Raw genomic sequence first — 20,111 nt, forward strand, 5'->3', positions numbered from 1 at the left:
ATGTGTGGAGACTGAAAGAGAAGCACAGTTATGTGAAACTCAAGTTTGGTGGAGATATTTGGCCTGGATTCATAAAGATGGAAGTTGTCCATGTGTTGATGGTATGGGAAACCATTTAGTGGATGAGATCACCAAGACAGTGTGTGAGGAGAGGACAAGACAGAGAGAATCAAGAACCAAGGTTTAAGACAGTCCTTCTATAAGCAAAGGAGATGAAGGAACTGCTTCTTAAGTGAAAGGGAAACCAGAGATGAATGCTATTTGGAAACCAAGCAAAGAACATATTTCCAAGAGGAAGGACCGACCAACCATGTCAACTTCTATTGACAGGACAAGTAAGAAGAGACCTGGGGACTGATCATCAGGAATGTTGCCAGTCATTCCTGGCAACAAAATATGAATTAACTAATAACTCAATTATTATTGACTTTTCAGCAAAGTACCAAGTAGAGAATATATTAAGTATAGATGAATAATTTCCAGCAGTTCAGTGAAACTCCTGTTGAATTAGAGTGAAGTGCTGAGCCATTGGATTTTAAATAGTTGGTTGTAGGGGCTGAATTGCAAGAAGAGTACCTACTTTCCAGTGTAGGCAGTAGTCTACCAACCATGTGCAGCTGATACAGAGAACGTATGTCAGTGCTTTGCTGACATAGGTCTCCAACTTGGTTGGTTTCTCATTGATCATAGGCATACTTGGACTTAGCAAACTAACAGATGTTGCCTTATATGAATCATTTTTAACATTAGTTACTCAAAGGTTGGCAGGCTATGGCCTGTAGGCCAAAACGAGCACGTTACTTACCTTGTAAACAGAGCTTTATTGGAACATAGCCAGGTCAGTCCTCCTTCTTTCCTGTACCATCTCAGGCTGCTTTTGTGCTGTAGTGGCAGAGTTGATCACTTGCAACAGAAATCACCTGACCTGCAAGGCTGAAAACATTTGCTGTCTGGCCTGTTATAGGAAAAGTTTGCAGACTCCTGTTTAGACTTTAATAGACTATTGGAAATATAACAAGGACATTTCAGTACTACTGCAGGGGCTTTCATGTTAATTTACTCCAAGGGGCACATCTTAGATTTCACTTCTTTTCAAAGGCCAGAGTCTCCACTCCCTGCACTGTGAAGACAGTAGTTGTCAAAGTGTGGTCCCTGGACCAGCAACAATAGCATCACCCAGGAACTTGTTAGAAATGTACATCCTCAGGCTTCCCTTGTGGATCAGCTGGTAAAGAAACGCACATCCTCAAGTCCCATTCTAGACCCACTGATCAGAATGTATTTTAGCTGATCCTCGAGGTGATTCTGGAGCATGCTAGGTTTGATAGCCATCCTGCTAGAGAAGGCACTAATGGTAAGAAGAGCCAAGAACTGAAAAATGGGCATTTCCACCCACCCTTTCTTGTGATAATTTTCAGTGCACAAACTAGTTCTTTGCACATTAGAATCAGGGTTTTAAGAGCAGTCCTTTGAGTGTCACACTCTTTTATATATATATATATATAAAACATTAGGATAACCCTAAAGTGCTAACCCTAATAAGTTAGCACTTATTATTGCAGTCAAATGACTCTTCATGGCAACAGTAGTAATAAGCCAAGTGGCTGCTGCTGCTGCTAAGTCGCTTCAGTCGTGTCCGACTGTGCGACCCCAGGGACGGCAGCCCACCAGGCTCCCCCGTCCCTGGGATTCTCCAGGCAAGAACACTGGAGTGGGTTGCCATTTCCTCCTCCAAGCCAAGTGGCTACTTCCCACCAACCTGACAGAGTAGGATAATGAGGTTAACCACCTCCAGTGATTAAGGACCCAGAATACCCCTGCATGCCCCTAGGTTTTGACTATATCCGATTTCTCATCACGATACCCCAGTGTGCATAAGAGATTGAATGTAATGAGGCATTTATTTATAAGAGAGAAAAGAAGTGATTTATTTCCAGCACCAACAAGGATATGCTAGAACATGAGAAAAACTTTAAATTGATCATTTCCCCCTAAAGGATTTATGCAGGTGCTGCTGATATTGTTGTTGCTATTTTCCTTTGCTTAATGATCTAATCCTCCCTTGGAGCTTGTGTCTAGAGGAAGAAATATCTCTGATAATGAACAGCTGTGCTTTATTTAGATGGCACTAGAAACTGGATCTCAGGAATCAGGGAGGGGCAACTAGTGAGTCGTGGCTTTTGTAAGCCAGGAAGAGGCAAGCAAAGAAACAGTGAATAAACTCAGGCTCCTTTCTAAATATCTGAAATTGGCATCTGTTTTAAAAAATCTGCTAGAACTTCATTTGAAACCTTAGAGAGATCATATGTATAGGTTTGTCCAAAACTAAATAGTTCTGGTTTTCATCCCCCAGAAATGATTAATGATGACCTCTTCATTTACGAGAACGCCCTGGTTTTTGTATGATAAATTACATAGTCACCATAGTGAGAGACAAGCCAAGTAGAATGCAGAGTGCAGGCTCTGAATTTCCTAACAGACCTCTGTTTGAAACCCTGTTCAGACTTGTAATTTGCTCTCAATGCCTCCATTTAACTGTAAAATGTGGATGATAATACCTCTATCATAGAGTTGGTGAGCAAATTGAGTGAGCATGTACAATCTGCCTGGCTGAGTGCCCAGCAACTGGTGGGTGCTCTAGCTCTAGCTGCTCCTTCACCTGTGGGGGAAAGAGCCTTCAGTCAGTTGGCTGAGTAGACTTCACTACATATAGTCATTCACTGCAACCCAGAAATTCATAAGCACCTTGTTTGGGCTCCATTTTTTGATAAGCTTTTTAAAATCTGTGGCAGTTGTTGTTTCCTTTTAAGGAACTATAAGGACATTAAGGAAAAATTGTCTTCAGAAAAGGCTTTATTTGCATTTGAAAAATAAGATCATGCTCACAAACTTGAACCAGAGGCTCAAATTTGTTAAATGCTGCTTCAAAATGAATGCCAGAAACAGAAATAACAGCATTGTGATTCATGATGTTGGACCTTGAGGAAGTCCAGTAAATTATAACTCACTCTTGACAGGACAAGATTCAAATTGAGAGTTGAACACTAGAGTCAAGCAGATGGAGATCAAAATATCACTTTTATTAATGATGAAGTAGTTGGAGATAATGACTTAGTGTGAGGGCCAAATGGGTTTGCCTGCTTACTTCAGCCCATAGGCAGCCAACCAGAGAAGAAAATTGGGTCTACAGAAACAACTTTACTAATATCACTGACAGGCACTGGTCCATGGAGGAAAAGGAAAAAAGATGATAAATCCTCCTCACCGAAAGACTTTTCAACCAGGTTGCTGCTGCTGCTGCTAAGTCGCTTCAGTCGTGTCTGACTCTGTGCAACCCCGTAGACGGCAGCCCACCAGGCTCCCCCATCCCTGGGATTTTCCAGGCAAGAGTACTGGAGTGGGGTGCCATTGCCTTCTCCTCAACCAGATTACTCAATTATATATGTGGAGATGAGTAAGAGAAGGACAGAAGGCTAGATGAGTCACCCAAATGGAGCTCCCTCCTCATGGAAACTTGAAACCAGAAGAAAGAAGGTTCCCCATGACACTATCACCATTTTCTCACTGAGAATTTACTAACAGTCAAGTTTTGATCAGATTGAGCACATTATCTTTTGGAAAAGATGCCAGATAATCAAATAAAAATGTATTGCTTTTCCCAACTGCTGGTCAGAAATTGAATTAAATATCAATATTAAATCCCAAATAATCAGTACCCTTCCATTGTCTCATACATGATAATAGCAGTCAGTTATCTTAATAACTACAATAACTTGGGTGGTAAATGAAGGTCACTCCTGGTCTACAGCTGCATAGCTGCTAATATGTATCCATCACGTCAGAGACAGAATTAGGTTTCCGCTTTAGTCATATAGTTCCCTATTCATCTCAGCCAGAGGAAGTAATAACTATTATGGACATTCTTCCAGCAAGGGGAAGAGTGTAAACCTTGCATCCTTTTACCCAGTGGCCAGGACATGTTGTCATTCTGCTGCTGCTACTGCTAAGTCGTGTCAGTTGTGTCTGATTCTGTGCTACACCATAGATGGCAGCCCACCAGGCCCCAGCGTCCCTGGGATTCTCCAGGCAAGAACACTGGAGTGGGTTGCCATTTCCTTCTCCAATGCATGAAAGTGAAAGTGAAGTCGCTCAGTCGTTTCTGACTCTTCCCGACCCCATGGACTGCAGCCTACCAGGCTCCTCTGTCCATGGGATTCTCCAGGCAAGAGTACTGGAGTGGGCTGCCATTGCCTTCTCTGTGTTGTCACTCTAGCTAGGTCCAATTCTGAGAAATAAGTAAGAATCTGGACTCTTCCAAATTTAATCCAGATGGACAGCCAAACTGTGAGCACTCATCCAGGTTACTGAGCATGTTCTCGTCTAGGTCTAACCACCACTGAGGCCAATGGTAAAAGCCTGTGAAAGAACACCAGGGACCATTTAAATGGCTGTCATCTCTATTTCAGCAGTTTTCATCAATAGTATAGAGATATGACACTCAGTCTCTTTACAACAACCTATTTATTTAGTCACTTCTTTTCAGGTGTGCTAGCCCCAAGGTATGGAGAAGAAAATGGCAACCACTCCAGTACTCTTGCCTGGAAAATACCATGGACAGAGCGGCCTGGTAGGCTGCAGTCTATGGGGTCACTAAGAGTCGGCACGACTGAGCAACTTCACTTTCACTTTCATGCACTGGAGAAGGAAATGGCAACCCACTCCAGTGTTCTTGCCTCTGGAGAGTCCCAGGGATGGAGGAGCCTGGTGGGCTGCCGTCTGTGGGGTCGCACAGAGTCGGACATGACTGAAGCGACTTAGCAGCAGCAGTAGTCCCAAGGTATAGACCCTAGGCATTGTACTTTCTAATTTTGTTTTATTTCACAAGCATTTATTTGAACTGCCTTCTAAGTGTGGGGCACTGTAGAAACTAGAATGTTGTCTCTGTCCCAAAGAGTTTACAATAGTGAATGAAACTTTCATTAAAGCAAAACAGAATTTTTAAAATGCCAAAGGATATGTAGAAAAATAAAAAACTAAACAATGGGACTACAAGGAATGAATAATTAATATTGCCTCAGGGAGTTAGGAACGGCCTCAGGAATTAGTAAAATTTGAACTGGACTTGGAAGATTGAGTTAGAGTTTATAAGGGTCCACAATAAATAGCACCTGTCTTCCTCATCCGAGTTCTAAACACTTTGAGAAATAAAAGAAGTAGTTGATGGAACACAGAATATCATTTTTAGTTGAGGGACAAGTTAGCAGACATGACTTTTAGACTATTGACCAAGTGGGTTTATTGACTCACCAGCATTATGCAGAATTCCACAGTAAGCCTTCATCCCCCATCCACTGCACACATCCTCAGGGCCAGTACTGGAGGAGTTGGGAGATGTTGGGTTTCCTGCAGGCAAGAAGATGCCAAGAGAAAGAAGAGTGAGCAAATCCAATTATTCTTCTTCAATTTACCAAGTGAGTAAAAGAGCATAGGAAACCCAAGGATGAGTTTAGGAAAAGTTCCTCCTCATGAAATCTAGAGTAGGGAGAGATAATCCTCTCTGAAAATTAGGATAGCTAAAGAGAAATTTTGGAGAAGGCAATGGCACCCCACTCCAGTACTCTTGCCTGGAAAATCCCATGGATGGAGGAGCCTGGTAGGCTGCAGTCCATGAGGTCTCGAAGAGTCGTACATGACTGAACGACTTCACTTTCACTTTTCACTTTCATGCATTGGAGAAGGAAATGGCAACCCACTACAGTGTTCTTACCTGGAGAATCCCAGGGACAGGGGAGCCTGGTGGGCTGCCGTCTCTGGGGTCGCACAGAGTCGGACACGACTGAAGCGACTTAGCAGCAGCAGCAGCAGCAAAGAGATATTTTAAAATAATCCTAGATGGAGGATAGAGAAGATAGTCTAGATGAGACTAGAATCAGAGTGAACAGAAAGTTCTGGAGAGATGAGGCTGTGAATAAAGATTGGGTCCAGCATACAGGGAGCCTTGTCTGTCATGCAAAATGATTTGGACCTTTATCTATAAGCATTGGGAACCCACTGAAGATTAGTAACAGAGAAGACTATTTACAGATGATAACTAGCAGTTATGTGATGTTTGTTGAAGAGGCAGAGAAATCAGAAAGCAATCTCAGTAGTCCAAGGAAAACTAAAAAGCACAGAAACTGGGCATTGGTATAATTCCTGATTTCATGAGGGCTTCCCTCATAGCTCAGTTGGTAAAGAATCCACTTGCAATGCAGGAGACCCCGGTTCAATTCCTGTGTTGGGAAAATCTCCTGGAGAAGGGAAAGTCTACCCACTCTAGTATTCCAGCCTGGTGAATTCTGTGGGGTTGCAAAGAGTAGGACATAACTGAGTGACTTTCATTTCACTTCACTTCCTGATTTCATGAGAATTTAAATCAGATTGGAGTGCCTTGAAATCAGACTGAGGGAAACTTGTTTATATCATAAAAGATTTGAAAATTTCTATGGAAATAATTACATTGTTGTCTAATCTATGAGCAATCAAGATATACTTGAGGAGATTCAGTATCTTGCCTTCCTTCTGTACCCAAATTTTAGTGAGCAACTACCGCATGTAGAACACTATCTGATATGCTGTGGATACAAAGATTAACCGACCTAGAGAGAAAAGAGATGTCCAAACTTGGAATTTAATGAGAGATATGGAGAAGGCAATGGCACCCCCACTCCAGTACTCTTGCCTGGAAAATCCCATGGATGGAAGAGCCTGGTGGGCTGCAGTCCATGAGGTTGCTAGGAGTCGGACACGACTGAGGGACTTCACTTTCACTTTTCACTTTCATGCATTGGAGAAGGAAATGGCAACCCACTCCAGTGTTCTTGCCTGGAGAATCCCAGGGACGGGGGAGCCTGGTGGGCTGCCGTCTCTGGGGTCGCACAGAGTCGGACACGACTGAAGTGACTTAGCAGCAGCAGCAGCATATGAGGTACTATGAGAATTTTTTCTTTTATAACAAAATAGTTTGTTGACAAATTTATAAAGAATATCCATTGGCATGGGCTTCTTAAAAAAATAAACACTATAAGAACACACAATGAGAATAGTTAGTTCTGCCTGGTGGGGGGTGAAAGGGGGGCATAAGGTAGACTTGTCTTTGAACCTGGGAACTGCAGGATGCATGTAAGTTCTCCAGAAAGAGTAAGTTAAGAAGAATATGCCTCAAAGGGAGAATAAAACTTTTCACATTTAGACCAGGGAGAAGTAATTGCAGACTCCTTCAAATGATGCAGAGAGATTTTTAAAAATTATTTTGGAAGGGCAAATTAATATGCCATTTTGCCATTACCAGCAATATTTTCCTTTCTCTTACCATTTCCCTCTCCTACCCAGGTATGCCCTGCACTGTGGGCTAGGTCTGTCCATGTTTTTTCAATTCATAATTCCCCTGGCTGCTCTGCTGCTTACGAATTCTGCCAAGAAGCCAATGGAACTTGTACAAGCTGTGGACTTGGTTCCTGGCACATTTATAGGGGAGTGTGGGCAAAGAATTAAAAAGTAAAATGAGTTAGAACCACTTTGATTACCTTATATTTGAGAAGGCAAGGAATGCCTTTTGATGTGGCTTTTGAACAGAGCAGAAACTAGGAAGGCTATTGCTTTGTTTGAGTGAGTTTCCTTGTAGACTTAGATCAATTACATTAAAACATTCAGCCTGCAAACAATGGCCTCAAAGAAAATAATGCTGGCGCTCTCCTTTTATGAAAGTAATACTTGCCTTATAGCCTTTGGGATTGGCTGTTCCCTTGCTTTTGAAATGATTCACATGGGATGTTGTTTGGATGTCCTAAAAACATACAGACATTAATAGCAGAACATTTCAGTCAGAGCTATCTGGCCATGAGAGGATAACTGTTTTCCATTGACTAAGTCAAAAGCTAAGTTTGTTTATTAGCATTTAATATCCTTGAAATCAACTTATGGGTTCTGTTCCTTGGCATTTACATCTCTATCCAACCCACAGAATTTGAAAGACTTAAGTTGATTGAATCACTGAGGAGAAGCCCCTTGGTAGAAAGCATTTGGGGAATGACACGAAAGATCACCTACACCAAAGCAGAGACTTCTAGTGTTTTGGATACAAGATAAAGGAATTGGGCTTCCTAAGCATATTATTGGTCTGCATGAGAGAATATTCAGACTTCAGAAAAGTGTGTTTCAAATTATTTGTCTGAGCATTCTTTTGGTTTAAATACATAAAGTACATTTATCTTCATGAATCATTTATACATTTAAAGTAGAAACCTTTTATGCACCTAATAAATATAAATAAGAATCTTTACTGTTGTGTTTGTTTAACCACATAGTTCTCAGTAAGTGCCAGGCTCTGTTCTATGTACTTTACAAATAGCTCAATTTATCACTCTAAACAACCCTATGAATTGTATGCCAACTCTGTGTACTAGACGTGTGTAGAATTCTAAAATATATTTTTGGTTTATCAATTCATATCAAGATGCATTTCTGCATAATTCCAGCTACCATGTTAGCAGTTTTGTGTAAACATATTGTCAAAGTTTTTAGTAGTAAGGGGGTAAAATAGAAGAGAGTGACCCATGCTGAGCCGGAAAGTGGGGGTCAACAGGAGGCAGCAGATAAGCGAAGGTAGAGGCAGTTGTGGAACTGAGAATCAGAGGTGGAGATCAGGACAGGACAGGTTCAGCCCAGTTCCAGACAGGATCCTGTGATCTAAAGAAAAGTGTCATCTGAGAGAGTGAGACAGGGCCAGGCTTCCAGAGTGTAGGGCTGGGATGGTGGTGCTGTTGCATGACAAAGTGCTTCCAGAAAACTTCACTGAAATCAAGGCAGAACCCCAGTCTTGGGGCCCACATTGCCAGGGAGGGAGCAAGCAATGCCCCTGCCTAGCTGGCTTGTAGAAGAGAGTGCCCCTCTCCAGGAGTCAAGGGTATTCAGAGTGTGTGATCACTGTCTCTGCCTTTGGACTTAGAACTCTTGGAAAGCCATCTAAATCCCGTCTGCTGTTGGAGTGAAGTTCCTTGATAGACCTTGTGAGTGAGAGAAGCAAAGGAGTCACCATGACTGGTGATCAGGCTTCCCACATGAGCATCAGTTATGCTCTAAAACGAAGGCCTACCTGACACCGTGTAGATGGTATGCTTACACCCAAGTTAGGCTTGAATATTGCCTCTTAAAACCCTACCTCAAAAAAAAGAACCTCTTCCATCCCCAATTTTTCTTTTACAAAGGACCCCCAACTACTGTCTCCTGCCAGGGTCCTCACACTGAGAAAAGAGCATCTGAGGACTTTCAATATAGTTAAGGACAGGCAAAGGTGAAGACTAGATCAAATGTCTAACAGTGAAGCATCTTGTTGCATGTGATTTTCTTCTGACTTCTTAATAATTTGTGCCGTATTTTATATTTCCAAATAATTTTCTAAGCATCCATTTAGGTGCAGAATTATAGTGACAAAAAAGTGTAATAATAATGATACATGACATTGGTTTGAACTGGAATTCGCATTTACCAATTGAGTATATGGTCAGGATTTGTTAAAACAAATGGGTTTATTACCCATTTCCAAGTAAGATCAGGCACATTCCAATTATAGTTCTGTTCTCTTGGATAGATAATGTATTCTATCTCCAAAACATGAAGGCAGTATCTAAAACATCTGCTTCCTTTGAAGACTGAAGAGACATTCTAGTTAAAATGAGGTGCGTTTTTTTATATCATCCCTAGATATTTTCTTGGGCTCATGCTGCTCCTTAGTAGCTCAGAGATTTCCAATCATGTTTATTTTGGGGAAAAAAAGCATATTAAAATATTATTTTCTGTAGAGTAATATTCTACAGTTATACCTGAATATTCATGTTCTGGTAAACTTCCTAATTGTAAGAAGCACCTTAAACTTAATAACCAAGAATAGCATCGAGTGTTGTCAAATATAGCTGATTACCAGCTTTATTTAATTTTCACAAATCCATCCCAGAATTTCCAGACCACAGAAGAGTTGCATTAAGGGTAGCAAAAACCTAATTCTAAAACTATTCAATACTTATAAAAAGCTGTAGTGTTATGCAAACTTCAGTCACTATTTCTCAAGTAGGCAGTATACTGGTGCCTATTAAAATCAGGTAGATACTAATAGCTTAACTGCTTCTTCTCCCATCACTACAGTAATTGTTGCCACCCACCCCACCCCCCAATCTGTATAAAGTTCTGTTTGTAAACTACAAGACCTTAGTGGCTTAGTGAGTTTATCACCCCTTTATAATCCAAATATAGGAGACAGTGACCAGTATATCTATTGGTTGAGTCAACCATTGAATCCAAGACCAGACTATTCAAATGAGAAGTTGGATAAAGAGGATCTGTTCAGTGCTTTTTAATAATGTACAAATTTTACTAATATAAATTTAAAATTGTGCAGCATAAACTATATTGACAAACTCTCACTATGTGCATACTTTCAAAGCATATGAATTCTCTTGACAAACTTCTGAATCATTAAGAATCACATAATCCCAGAACTGGCAAGGCCAGTGAGTTAACTGTGTCCATGTTACTGCTAAACAGTTTTATCTGGTAAACAGAAATGTCTACCCAACCCTGTCTTGGTCTCAAAGTGACTAAGATCTTCAAGAAGTCATCTCTCATGTAAAGTTTCAAGCTTCTTTTCTAAATGACCTATATTATAATGATCACATGATGTGTGGCTTTGGTCACTGACTTAATATCAATCTTCTATGTGCCATCATTATGTAAATAATAAACTGTTTTCCAACAAAAAATACAGTATTCCTTGAGCCCATTGTCATTTTAGGTCATATACAGTAAGGTTGACAGTAAACCAAAGGATTAATTTAGTTGGATCAAAATTCTAGTTGTCCAAGAATTTCACTACAGTACACCAAATACTTTTACATGTGGCTGAACTGATCATAGATTATAGTCTCATGTCAATAGAAAGGGGAAAAAACTCTTTTGGAATTTTAAGACGTTCTTCTATCCCTTCCACCTCCCTTATTCACAGTACCCAACCTGGTCTTTGTTTAGTGCCAATTTTGACAACATTTGAATTATTGGTAGCCCAGGCTGAACTGCATAGCAGGTATAACAAAATGAGACAAAAGTCTAAAAGATTATCTTCTGCAAAGAACCATTAATTGGGGCTCAGTTTATAATTTAAAAGCCCTGGGTCAACCTGGAATCCTCTAGATTGCTAAGTCCATTACTCAAGCTCACATTTTTTTATAGGCTATAATGCTTCTAGTTCCAAAATTACAAAAACTATAAAGAGTGTGGCAAACATCTTGCCTCTTCTTAATTAAGCAACATTGTGTTGCTCTAAAATTAAATTCTAATGGAAATCTCTAAGAAGTTCTTGGTTCTGGTAGAAAATGAAAAATTATTATTATCAAGTAAGGAATTAACCTACTTTCACCAAAACCAAAAGAGCAAGTATTGACCAAAAAAAGTCTCTGAGGGACCTAGATAAAATGAGAACTTTTTGGTAATAATAAAGGTTGTATTTTTTAAAAACTATAAATCTAAACTGCTTTTTGTGAATGGTCAGTCAGTAGTTTCAGATGAGCAAGTACATTTGTGAAGCTCTTCATAGTAATTATATTATTTCCTTTGTGGGCATAAATTGGTAGTGGTCCTTATGAATCCAGTGGGTCTTCAGTGAATTCTCAAAATGCTTTCTTTATTTCACTAATAAAAATATACCATTCTTGATATTTTAAAAAGCTTTTTTCTTTACTAATGAGGTCATATGCTACAGATTTATAAAATTTATTTTATCTAGAGACTTTTAAAATGTCCCTTATCCAAAATACCATTTAGAAAAGAAAGTGTGAATGGAAGAAATAAAGAAAAACAAGGAAAAGAGAAAGACATGAAGGATAGGAGGAGAAATAAACTATAGACAGTGGGAAGTTTGGTTAATCAATATAACTGGACAGTAACAATGTGATACAGTTTCCCCAGACTACTGTTTTGTCTGAAAACCTTTTCTAGAACCTGTCTCAGATGCCTCAATGTGTTTCATCAGTTAAGTTCAGTTGCTGAGTTGTGTCTGACTCTTTGTGACCCCATGGACTACAGCATACCAAGCTTCCCTGTCCATCACCAACTCCCTGAGCTTGTTCAAATTCAAGTCAATGATGCCATCCAACCATTTCATCCTCTGTCATCCCCTTCTTTTCCTACCTTCAATCTTTCCTAGCATCAGGGTCTTTTCTAGTGAGTCAGTTCTTCACATCAGGTGGCCAAAGTATTGGAACTTCAGCTTTAGCATCAGTCCTTCCAATGAATATTCAGGACTGATTTCCTTTAGGATGGACTGGTTTGATCTCCTTGCAGTCCAAGGAACTCTCGAGAGTCTCCTCCAACACCACAGTTCAAAAGCATCAATTCTTCGGCACTCAGCTTTCTTTATAGTCCAACACTCACATCTATACATGGCTACTGGAAAAACCATAGCTTTGACTAGACAAACCTTTGTCAGCAAAGTAATCTCTCTGCTTTTTAATATGCTGTCTAGGTTGGTCATAGCTTTTCTTCCAAGGAGCAAGCATCTTTTAATTTCATGGCTGCAATCACCATCTGCAGTGATTTTTGGAGTCCAAGAAAATAAAGTCTGCACTGTTTTCATTGTTTCCCATGTATTTGCCATGAAGTGATGGGACTGAATTCCCCTGGTGGCTCAGATGGTAAAGAATCTGCCTACATTGCAGGAGACCCAGGTTCGATAACTGGGTCGGGAAGATTCCCTGGAGAAGGGAATGGCAACCCATTCCAGTACTCTTGCCTGGAGAATTCCATGGACAAAGGAGCCTAGCAGTCCATGGGTCACAAGAGTCGGACATGACTGAGCAACTAACACTTTGACTTTCAGTGAGCTTCATAAAAGAACACAAACTGATCTCTTTGCATATATAGTGGTCCTTCAGTATCCTCGGGAGATTGGTTCCAGTCCCAGCTCCCAGATACCAAAATTGCAGATGCTCAAGTCCTTTATATAAAATGGTGCAGTATTTGCAGGCAGCCTATGCACATCCTGCAGTAAACTTTAAATCATCTCTAAATTACTTATAATACTTAATAGAAGTAAATGCTATGAAATTAATTGCCAATGCCCAGCAAATTCAAGTTTTACTTTTTGGATCTTGCTGGATTTTTTTTTTTTTTTTGACTTGCAGTTTGTTGAATTCATGGATGTGAAACTCACAGATACAGATGACCAACTGTATATCAATGTTCTTAATTTAGGTGAGGCTCTGTGAGGGTCCATTAGCAAGGTTTTATGAATAGACTTCAGGAATCCATGAACTTTTGAAACTGTATAGAAGCATTTTTGTGACTGTCCTTATGTGCCTTTGTTTTTCTTGGAAAAAGATCATTAGCTTTCATTGGAATCACAAAAGTATTCAAAGATTCTTGTCTCAAAAAAAAATAGGCTAAGGACCATTACTTTGGATCATTACTAATTATTTTATATCATTTTCTTTTCTCAGAAAAAGACAATACATGAGAGTGGGGTGCATGTGTGTGTGTGTGTATCTGTGTGTGTATTGACAAAAAAGTTTAATGTTACCATATATTGGCACATTTAATTTACACAAAGCATATTTTTAGGCATGGCCTGATTCTCTACCACCTGTAACTAAGAAAATCAAAACTGCTTTTATTTTAGGCTTTAAGGGTTTTTATAGTCTGTGGAACAAATTTTTATCTAAAGGAAATGGGAGAGAATTTGGAGTCATTAGATATATTGGATATATTCAATTTATGAAAAAATAGATAACGTTTTGATATTTTGCTCCATCTAATTTTTAGCCCTGAAATATATATATCTGAATTAATATAGTTGTTTTCTTCATTTCAGTTGCTTACAGCTTCATTTCAAATACAGGAAATACGACCATCTAAATGCTTCTATATTTCTAGGGTATAACAATTTGATTTATTGACAGATACAACTGACAGCTTATTGCTCACATTTCTGCCCATGAAAAGTGATCCTTTGCACCCACCCATGCATGTGTGTGTGCTCAGTCGCTTCAGTTGTGTCGATTCTTTGTGACGTCATAGACTGTAGCCCACCATGCTTCTGTCCATGGGATTCTCCAGGCAAGAGTACTGGAGGGGGTTTCCATGCCCTTCTCCAGGGGATCTTCCTGACCCAGGGATTGAACCGAGCTCTCCTGCATTGCAGGTGGATCCTTTACTGTCTAAGTCACCAGGAAAGTCCCCTTTGCACCTGTGTTTCCTCTCAAAGAGAGGAGAATTTTCCAGACATCTTGCCTAGTGTCTGGTAGACTCTAGATCAGGAACATTCTAGAAGGTCCATTTTATGACTTCTTCCTCCATGAATGGCTCATAGTTGGTCTGTGAGTAGGAGTAATGATCCACGGATAGAATCAGTGCTCAAGAATGAGAATTTAGCCAATTTAGGCTAAACAGGATTTAGCCTCTCTTAGAAGATCCGAGAAATAGTGTAAATGTTATCATTTGGTATAAAACAAATGGTATGGTGTATTGTCCCTTGACATGAAACAATATGGGAGTATGTGCTGAAGAAAAGCAAAGGAGAAAACTAAATGGCATGGTACTTTGGAAATACCTTATAAAATATCTTTAAACATATGTTTATGTTTAAACATAAAATGCTTTATAAAATAACTTTTAATGTACCTTGGAAAAGAGTTTCTTTTCCAAGGCACTTTAGAATATAAATCTGTATAGGAGTGGGTATTTTTTGTGTCAGAAAATTCTCCTCAAAAAGAAGTATGCTGTATTAACATTTCAAGTTAATCTTCAACATGCCTTTCAACAAGAACTTAATCATAATCAACAGCAGTGGATAAAGTGTCTCCTTCATAGACACCAAAACAGAGCTTTAAAATGCCATTTTGTCTGAGTCCTTAGGGCTCTGGGTCAAAGGAGAACAGCATGACCTTTTACTTCCCTCTTCTTGGATTTGAGAGAGTTAATTCTCAAAAACTTTCCATCCACAGAAAACTCTGATGAGACTATGAGTCATCTCTCTCACAATTCCTTCCGGGAACAAAAAGAAATCTTGGCTTCTTGTCTTAATCAACAATTGTCATTTTCTTACATTTTTTAAATGTAAATTTAAAATAGCATTCTTCTTTGTGTAACTGGCATTTTGGAGAATTCTTTGCAGATGAAAATCAAACCATGAAAAACACTGACTTAGAAGAGATAAGGCCCTAGGAGACTGTTGTACTTATACTTTAGAAGTAAAACTGGTCACACAAGTCTAATAGAATCTTTTACTAATGGAGCAAGAAATCAAACATCAAACTCATTTCTCATAGGGAAGTAGTTTCTTGATAAAAGATAAAATACCACAGCAGAAGGGGGAAGAGAAAGAACTGAGGTGACTGAGGGGTTTTTCATATTTACAGAAATGGTACAAATGCCTGATTCTTTCCTTTTTAAGATAACTGCTTTGTGTACCTTACAAAACATCTCATTTTTATGGAACTGCCCATTTTTCTAACTATACTGAGTGAAAAAATACAACGTGACACCAAATTGAACAAAAGAAGTTATTCATTCACCAATGATGATAACTTGAGGTGTCACTTGAAAACTAATTTGTTTCTCATGGACTTCCCTGGTGGCTCAGATAGTAAAGAATCTGCCTGCAGTGAGGGAGACCTAGGTTTGATCCCTGGGTCAGGAAGGTCTCCTTGAGAAGGGAATGGCTGCCCACTCCACTATTCTTGCCTGGAGAGTTCCATGGACAGAGAGAGAAGCCTGGCAGGCTACAGTCCATGGGGTTGCAGAGTAGGACATGACTGAGAGACTAACACTTTCACTTTTCTTTCACTTTCTTTTCTCTTTATGTCTCTTATGGACGTTTGTTTTCAGTACTTCTCTTTATTATGTTAGATTGAACATACATAAGTGCTGATGTTAGGGTAATTTTTTACTTGAAAACAGCAGTGTCTATTGACTCAGTGTAAATAGCTGAAATTCCTTAATTCAGCTGAATTCAACCAATGTTTGCCCATCATGTGCCTGGCAACTCACCCTATAGTAAAGGACACAATAATCGCAAATGGCAGATGCTATATCCCCTGGGTAATTTATTATGACCGTTATATGTTAAAAATCCATTATCAAGCTGATCACCTGTGGTCAGAAATAGATAGACCCATAATTTAGCTAGCAGTTGATTCAACAAGTTAAAATATACCCCCAGCTGATTTTTGTAGCCTTTAATATAAAAACCACTTAGGCATTTTCTTAGCACTGTGATAACTTCAGGGAGGTGACTTATTTTTTTTAACTTTCCATGTTTCATATAGGAAACTGGCCATTGGATCCACATGAGACTTGCTTAAGATCACATTTAGCTTCCAATCTTTTGGCTACTGGCTTCCTCTACTAACCAACTTTCCCACCTTCTCACTCTATGCCTCCCCTGTGAGGTATGGTCATCAACACTTTAACTTACCCCAGCACCCTGGGAGTTACAGGGAGAGGGCAAAGTCTAATGGACTCTCTGGTAGGAAAATTCTACTAAAGGGTTTTCTGTAAATTTTTGCTCCGTATGTTATCCCTTCATATGTTGTTTCCTCCCCATGCTCAGTAATTTTAGTTTGTGCTTTTTGTTTCTCTTTTTGTTTCTTTGGTTTGCTGGCTTTGTGTTCTTTTCTCTTTTTTTTCCTTTTCTTTTCCTTTTTTAATGCAGGAATCGGTCAAGGCGTTCCAGTGGTGGCACTAATTGTGGAAGGAGGACCCAATGTGATCTCAATTGTCTTGGAGTACCTTCGAGACACCCCTCCTGTGCCAGTTGTTGTCTGTGATGGGAGTGGACGGGCATCCGATATCCTGGCATTTGGGCATAAATATTCAGAAGAAGGCGGGTAGGTAATTTGCCAGGCCCTGGATTTAAACTATGAGTGCTAAGCTTGTGTTCCAAGCTTGGAAGAGAGTGTGTAAGTTGATTGATGGTTTGGCACCACAAGGAGGCTGGAAAGAGCAGGAGAACATATTCTAAATGTCCTATGAAGTGGGAAATACCATGAAAGCTACACTAGTCCACACTGATGATAAAGAGAACTAGGGGAATGGAGGGGCCGTAGGACATGGGCTCCTTCCTCTTCATTTTCCTTTCTATTTTCCTTCTTCCACTAAGGAATTGTTTTTTTTTTTTCCAATGACTTTTATTGGAATATAGTTGACTTATAATATGTTAGTTTAGGTGTATATCCCTTATAAATATATATATGTATATATTCTTTTTCATATCCTCTTCATATATAGGTTATTACAGAATAATGAGTAGAGTTCCTTGTGCTATACAGTAGGTCATCAGTTGTCATCTGTTCTATGTATAGTAGCATATATGTATTAATCCTGATCTCCTAATTTATCACTCCCCCTCCATGTTTTCCCTTTGGTAATCATAAATTTGATTTCAAGATTTGTGTTTTCCCTTTGGTGATCATACATTTGATTTTGAGATTTGTGAGTTGGTTTCTGTTTTGTAAATAGGTTCATTTGTATCATTTTTATTAGATTCCACATATAAGTGACGGAGAAGGCAATGGCACCCCACTCCAGTACTCTTGCCTGGAAAATCCCATGGACGGAGGAGCCTGGTAGGCTGCAGTCCATGGGGTCACTAAGAGTCAGACACGACTGAGCGACTTCACTTTCACTTTTCACTTTCATGCACTAGAGGAGGAAATGGCAACCCTCTCCAGTGTTCTTGCCTGGAGAATCCCAGGGATGTGAGCCTGGTGGGCTGCCATCTATGGGGTCACACAGAGTCGGACACGACTGAAGCAGCTTAGCAGCAGCAGCAGCAGCACATATAAGTGATATTATATGATTTTCTCTGCCTGGCTTTCTAGACTTAGTATAATACTCTCTGGGTCCATTCATGTTGCTGCATGTGGCATTATTTCATTCTTTTTAATGACTGCATAATATTCCATTATATATGTATACCATATCTTCTTTATCCATTCCTCTGCCAGTTGATACTTAGGTTGCTTCCACCTCTCAGCTGTTGGAGACAGTACTTCAATGAACATTCGAATGTGTGTGTCCTTTTTGAATTATGGTTCTCTCCAGATATATGCCAAGGACTGGGATTGCTAGATCATATGGTAGCTCTATTTTTAGTTTTTTAAGGAACCTCCCTACTTTCTCCATAGTAGCTGCACCAATTTACATTACCATCAACAGTGTATCTCCACCATCAATCTCCACACCCTCTCCAGCATTTATTGTTTGTAGATTTTTAATGATGGCCATTCTGACAGGTGTGAGGTGATACCTCATTGCAGTTTGAAAGCTATATTACAAAGCTATAGTCATTAAAACAGTATGTTACTAGAACAAAAACAGAAATATAGCTCAGTGGAATAAGATGGAAAGTCCAGAGATAAACCCATGCACCTATGGTCTAATCTGTGACAAAGGAAGCAAGAAGATGCAATGGAGAAAAGACAGTCTTTTCAATAAGTGGTGCTGGGAAAACTGAGAAGCCATTTGAAAAAGAATGAAATTAAAACACTCTCTAACACCATACACAAAAATAAACTCCAAGTGAATTAAAGACCTAAATGTAAGGATGGATACTATAACACTCTTAAAGGAAAACATAGGCAGAACACTCTCTGACTTAAATTGCAATGATGTCTTTTTTGACCCACCTCCTAGAGTAATTAAAATAAAAATAAACAAATGAGATCTAATTAAACTTAACAACTTTTGCACACCAAAGGAAACCATAAACAACATGAAAACATAACCTACAGAATGGGAGAAAATATTTGCAAACTATGCAACTGACAAGGGATTAATCTCTAAAATATACAGCTTGTGCACCTCAACGTCAAAAAAAAAAAATCAAAAAATGGGCAGAAGATCTAAACTGACATTTCTCCAAAGAAGACACACAAATGGCTGAAAAGCATAGGAACTGGGTTTTTACATGTGAAGCACAACTAACCTGGACCATATAATGCAGGTTAGCAACTTGAGAGAAGCTAGGATGTGCAATTTCCAGGCTTGACCTCCAAACACCAGCTTCCCCAAGCTGCTATGTGTGTACAAATACTAAATGTTTACAAAAGCGTTTGGTGCCCTGTCCCATCATATCCCTCTAGACTGGCTTGGAGAGTGGACTGTCTGTAATGGTAACCACTCTGGTCCTGTGTAAACTGATCTTGAATCCTTCACACACTTTCCTTGATCTAGCAGCTCCCTTCTGCATGCTGCTTTCAACAGTCCAAAGCACCAACCCCTTGGAGGACTTCCTTGCAGAGCCATCCCCTGCATCTGAGATCCCCTCCTGCAGATGATTAGAAGTAATTCATCTGAAGGTGTGGGTGACTTTAAGGAGGAGAACTCAAAGGAGCTATTGAAGCTTTAAATAAGGAATTTCCTAACCTAATCCGTTCTCCTAACTCATGGAAGTAGTTGGAGAAAGAAACCCCAAAGGAATTGGACATCTTTTATTCATCCCTTCCATAAATATACAGTTAGTGTCTACTGGGTGCCATGCACTGAGATATGGAAAAAAAAAAAAAAGCTATTTCTACCCTCAAAGAGTTCATAGCAAGTCTTATAAACTGACAAGTGTATCATTATAATAAGAGTAATGACAGGTGAGTTTGTCTACTCAGGCCACTCCCTCTGGCACCTCTCCCTCACCCAGCCTGACTTAAAATAGACTCAGCATGGCAACTCAATGCCATTTTTCCTCTCCCCATTCCTCCTCTTGTCTTTGCCACCAGCCGAGCACACCATCAAGGCATTAAACAGCACACTTCCCTTAGTTAGTACATGTACTAACCCTTAGTACATGTACCTAGGCATGTGAAAGGAAGAAAATCAGAGGCACAGAGCTCTCAGCTTAACATTGTGAACACTGACAGTGACTTTGCTGCTGCTGCTGCTGCTGCTGTTAAGTCACTTCAGTGGTGTCTGACTCTGTGCGACCCCAAAGACGGCAGCCCACCAGACTCCCCCGTCCCTGGGATTCTCCAGGCAAGAACACTGGAGTGGGTTGCCATTTCCTTCTCCAATGCATGAAAGTGAAAGTGAAGTCA

At 39.8% G+C, this 20,111-nt stretch overlaps 1 protein-coding gene across 1 annotated transcript in view; it reads left to right on the plus strand.

Annotated features, from left to right (window-relative positions):
- The window catches only part of TRPM3 (transient receptor potential cation channel subfamily M member 3), a 297,803-nt gene that overhangs the window by 59,553 nt on the left and 218,139 nt on the right, over positions 1 to 20,111 (plus strand). The window contains exon 6 of the mRNA XM_005897493.2: positions 16,736 to 16,910. Within this exon, the coding sequence (XP_005897555.1) occupies positions 16,736 to 16,910 (175 nt within the window). The remainder of the gene's footprint in view (positions 1 to 16,735; positions 16,911 to 20,111) is intronic.

Source organism: Bos mutus, chromosome 8 (genome assembly GCF_027580195.1).
Source record: "Bos mutus isolate GX-2022 chromosome 8, NWIPB_WYAK_1.1, whole genome shotgun sequence".
Classification (NCBI taxonomy): Eukaryota; Metazoa; Chordata; class Mammalia; order Artiodactyla; family Bovidae; genus Bos; species Bos mutus.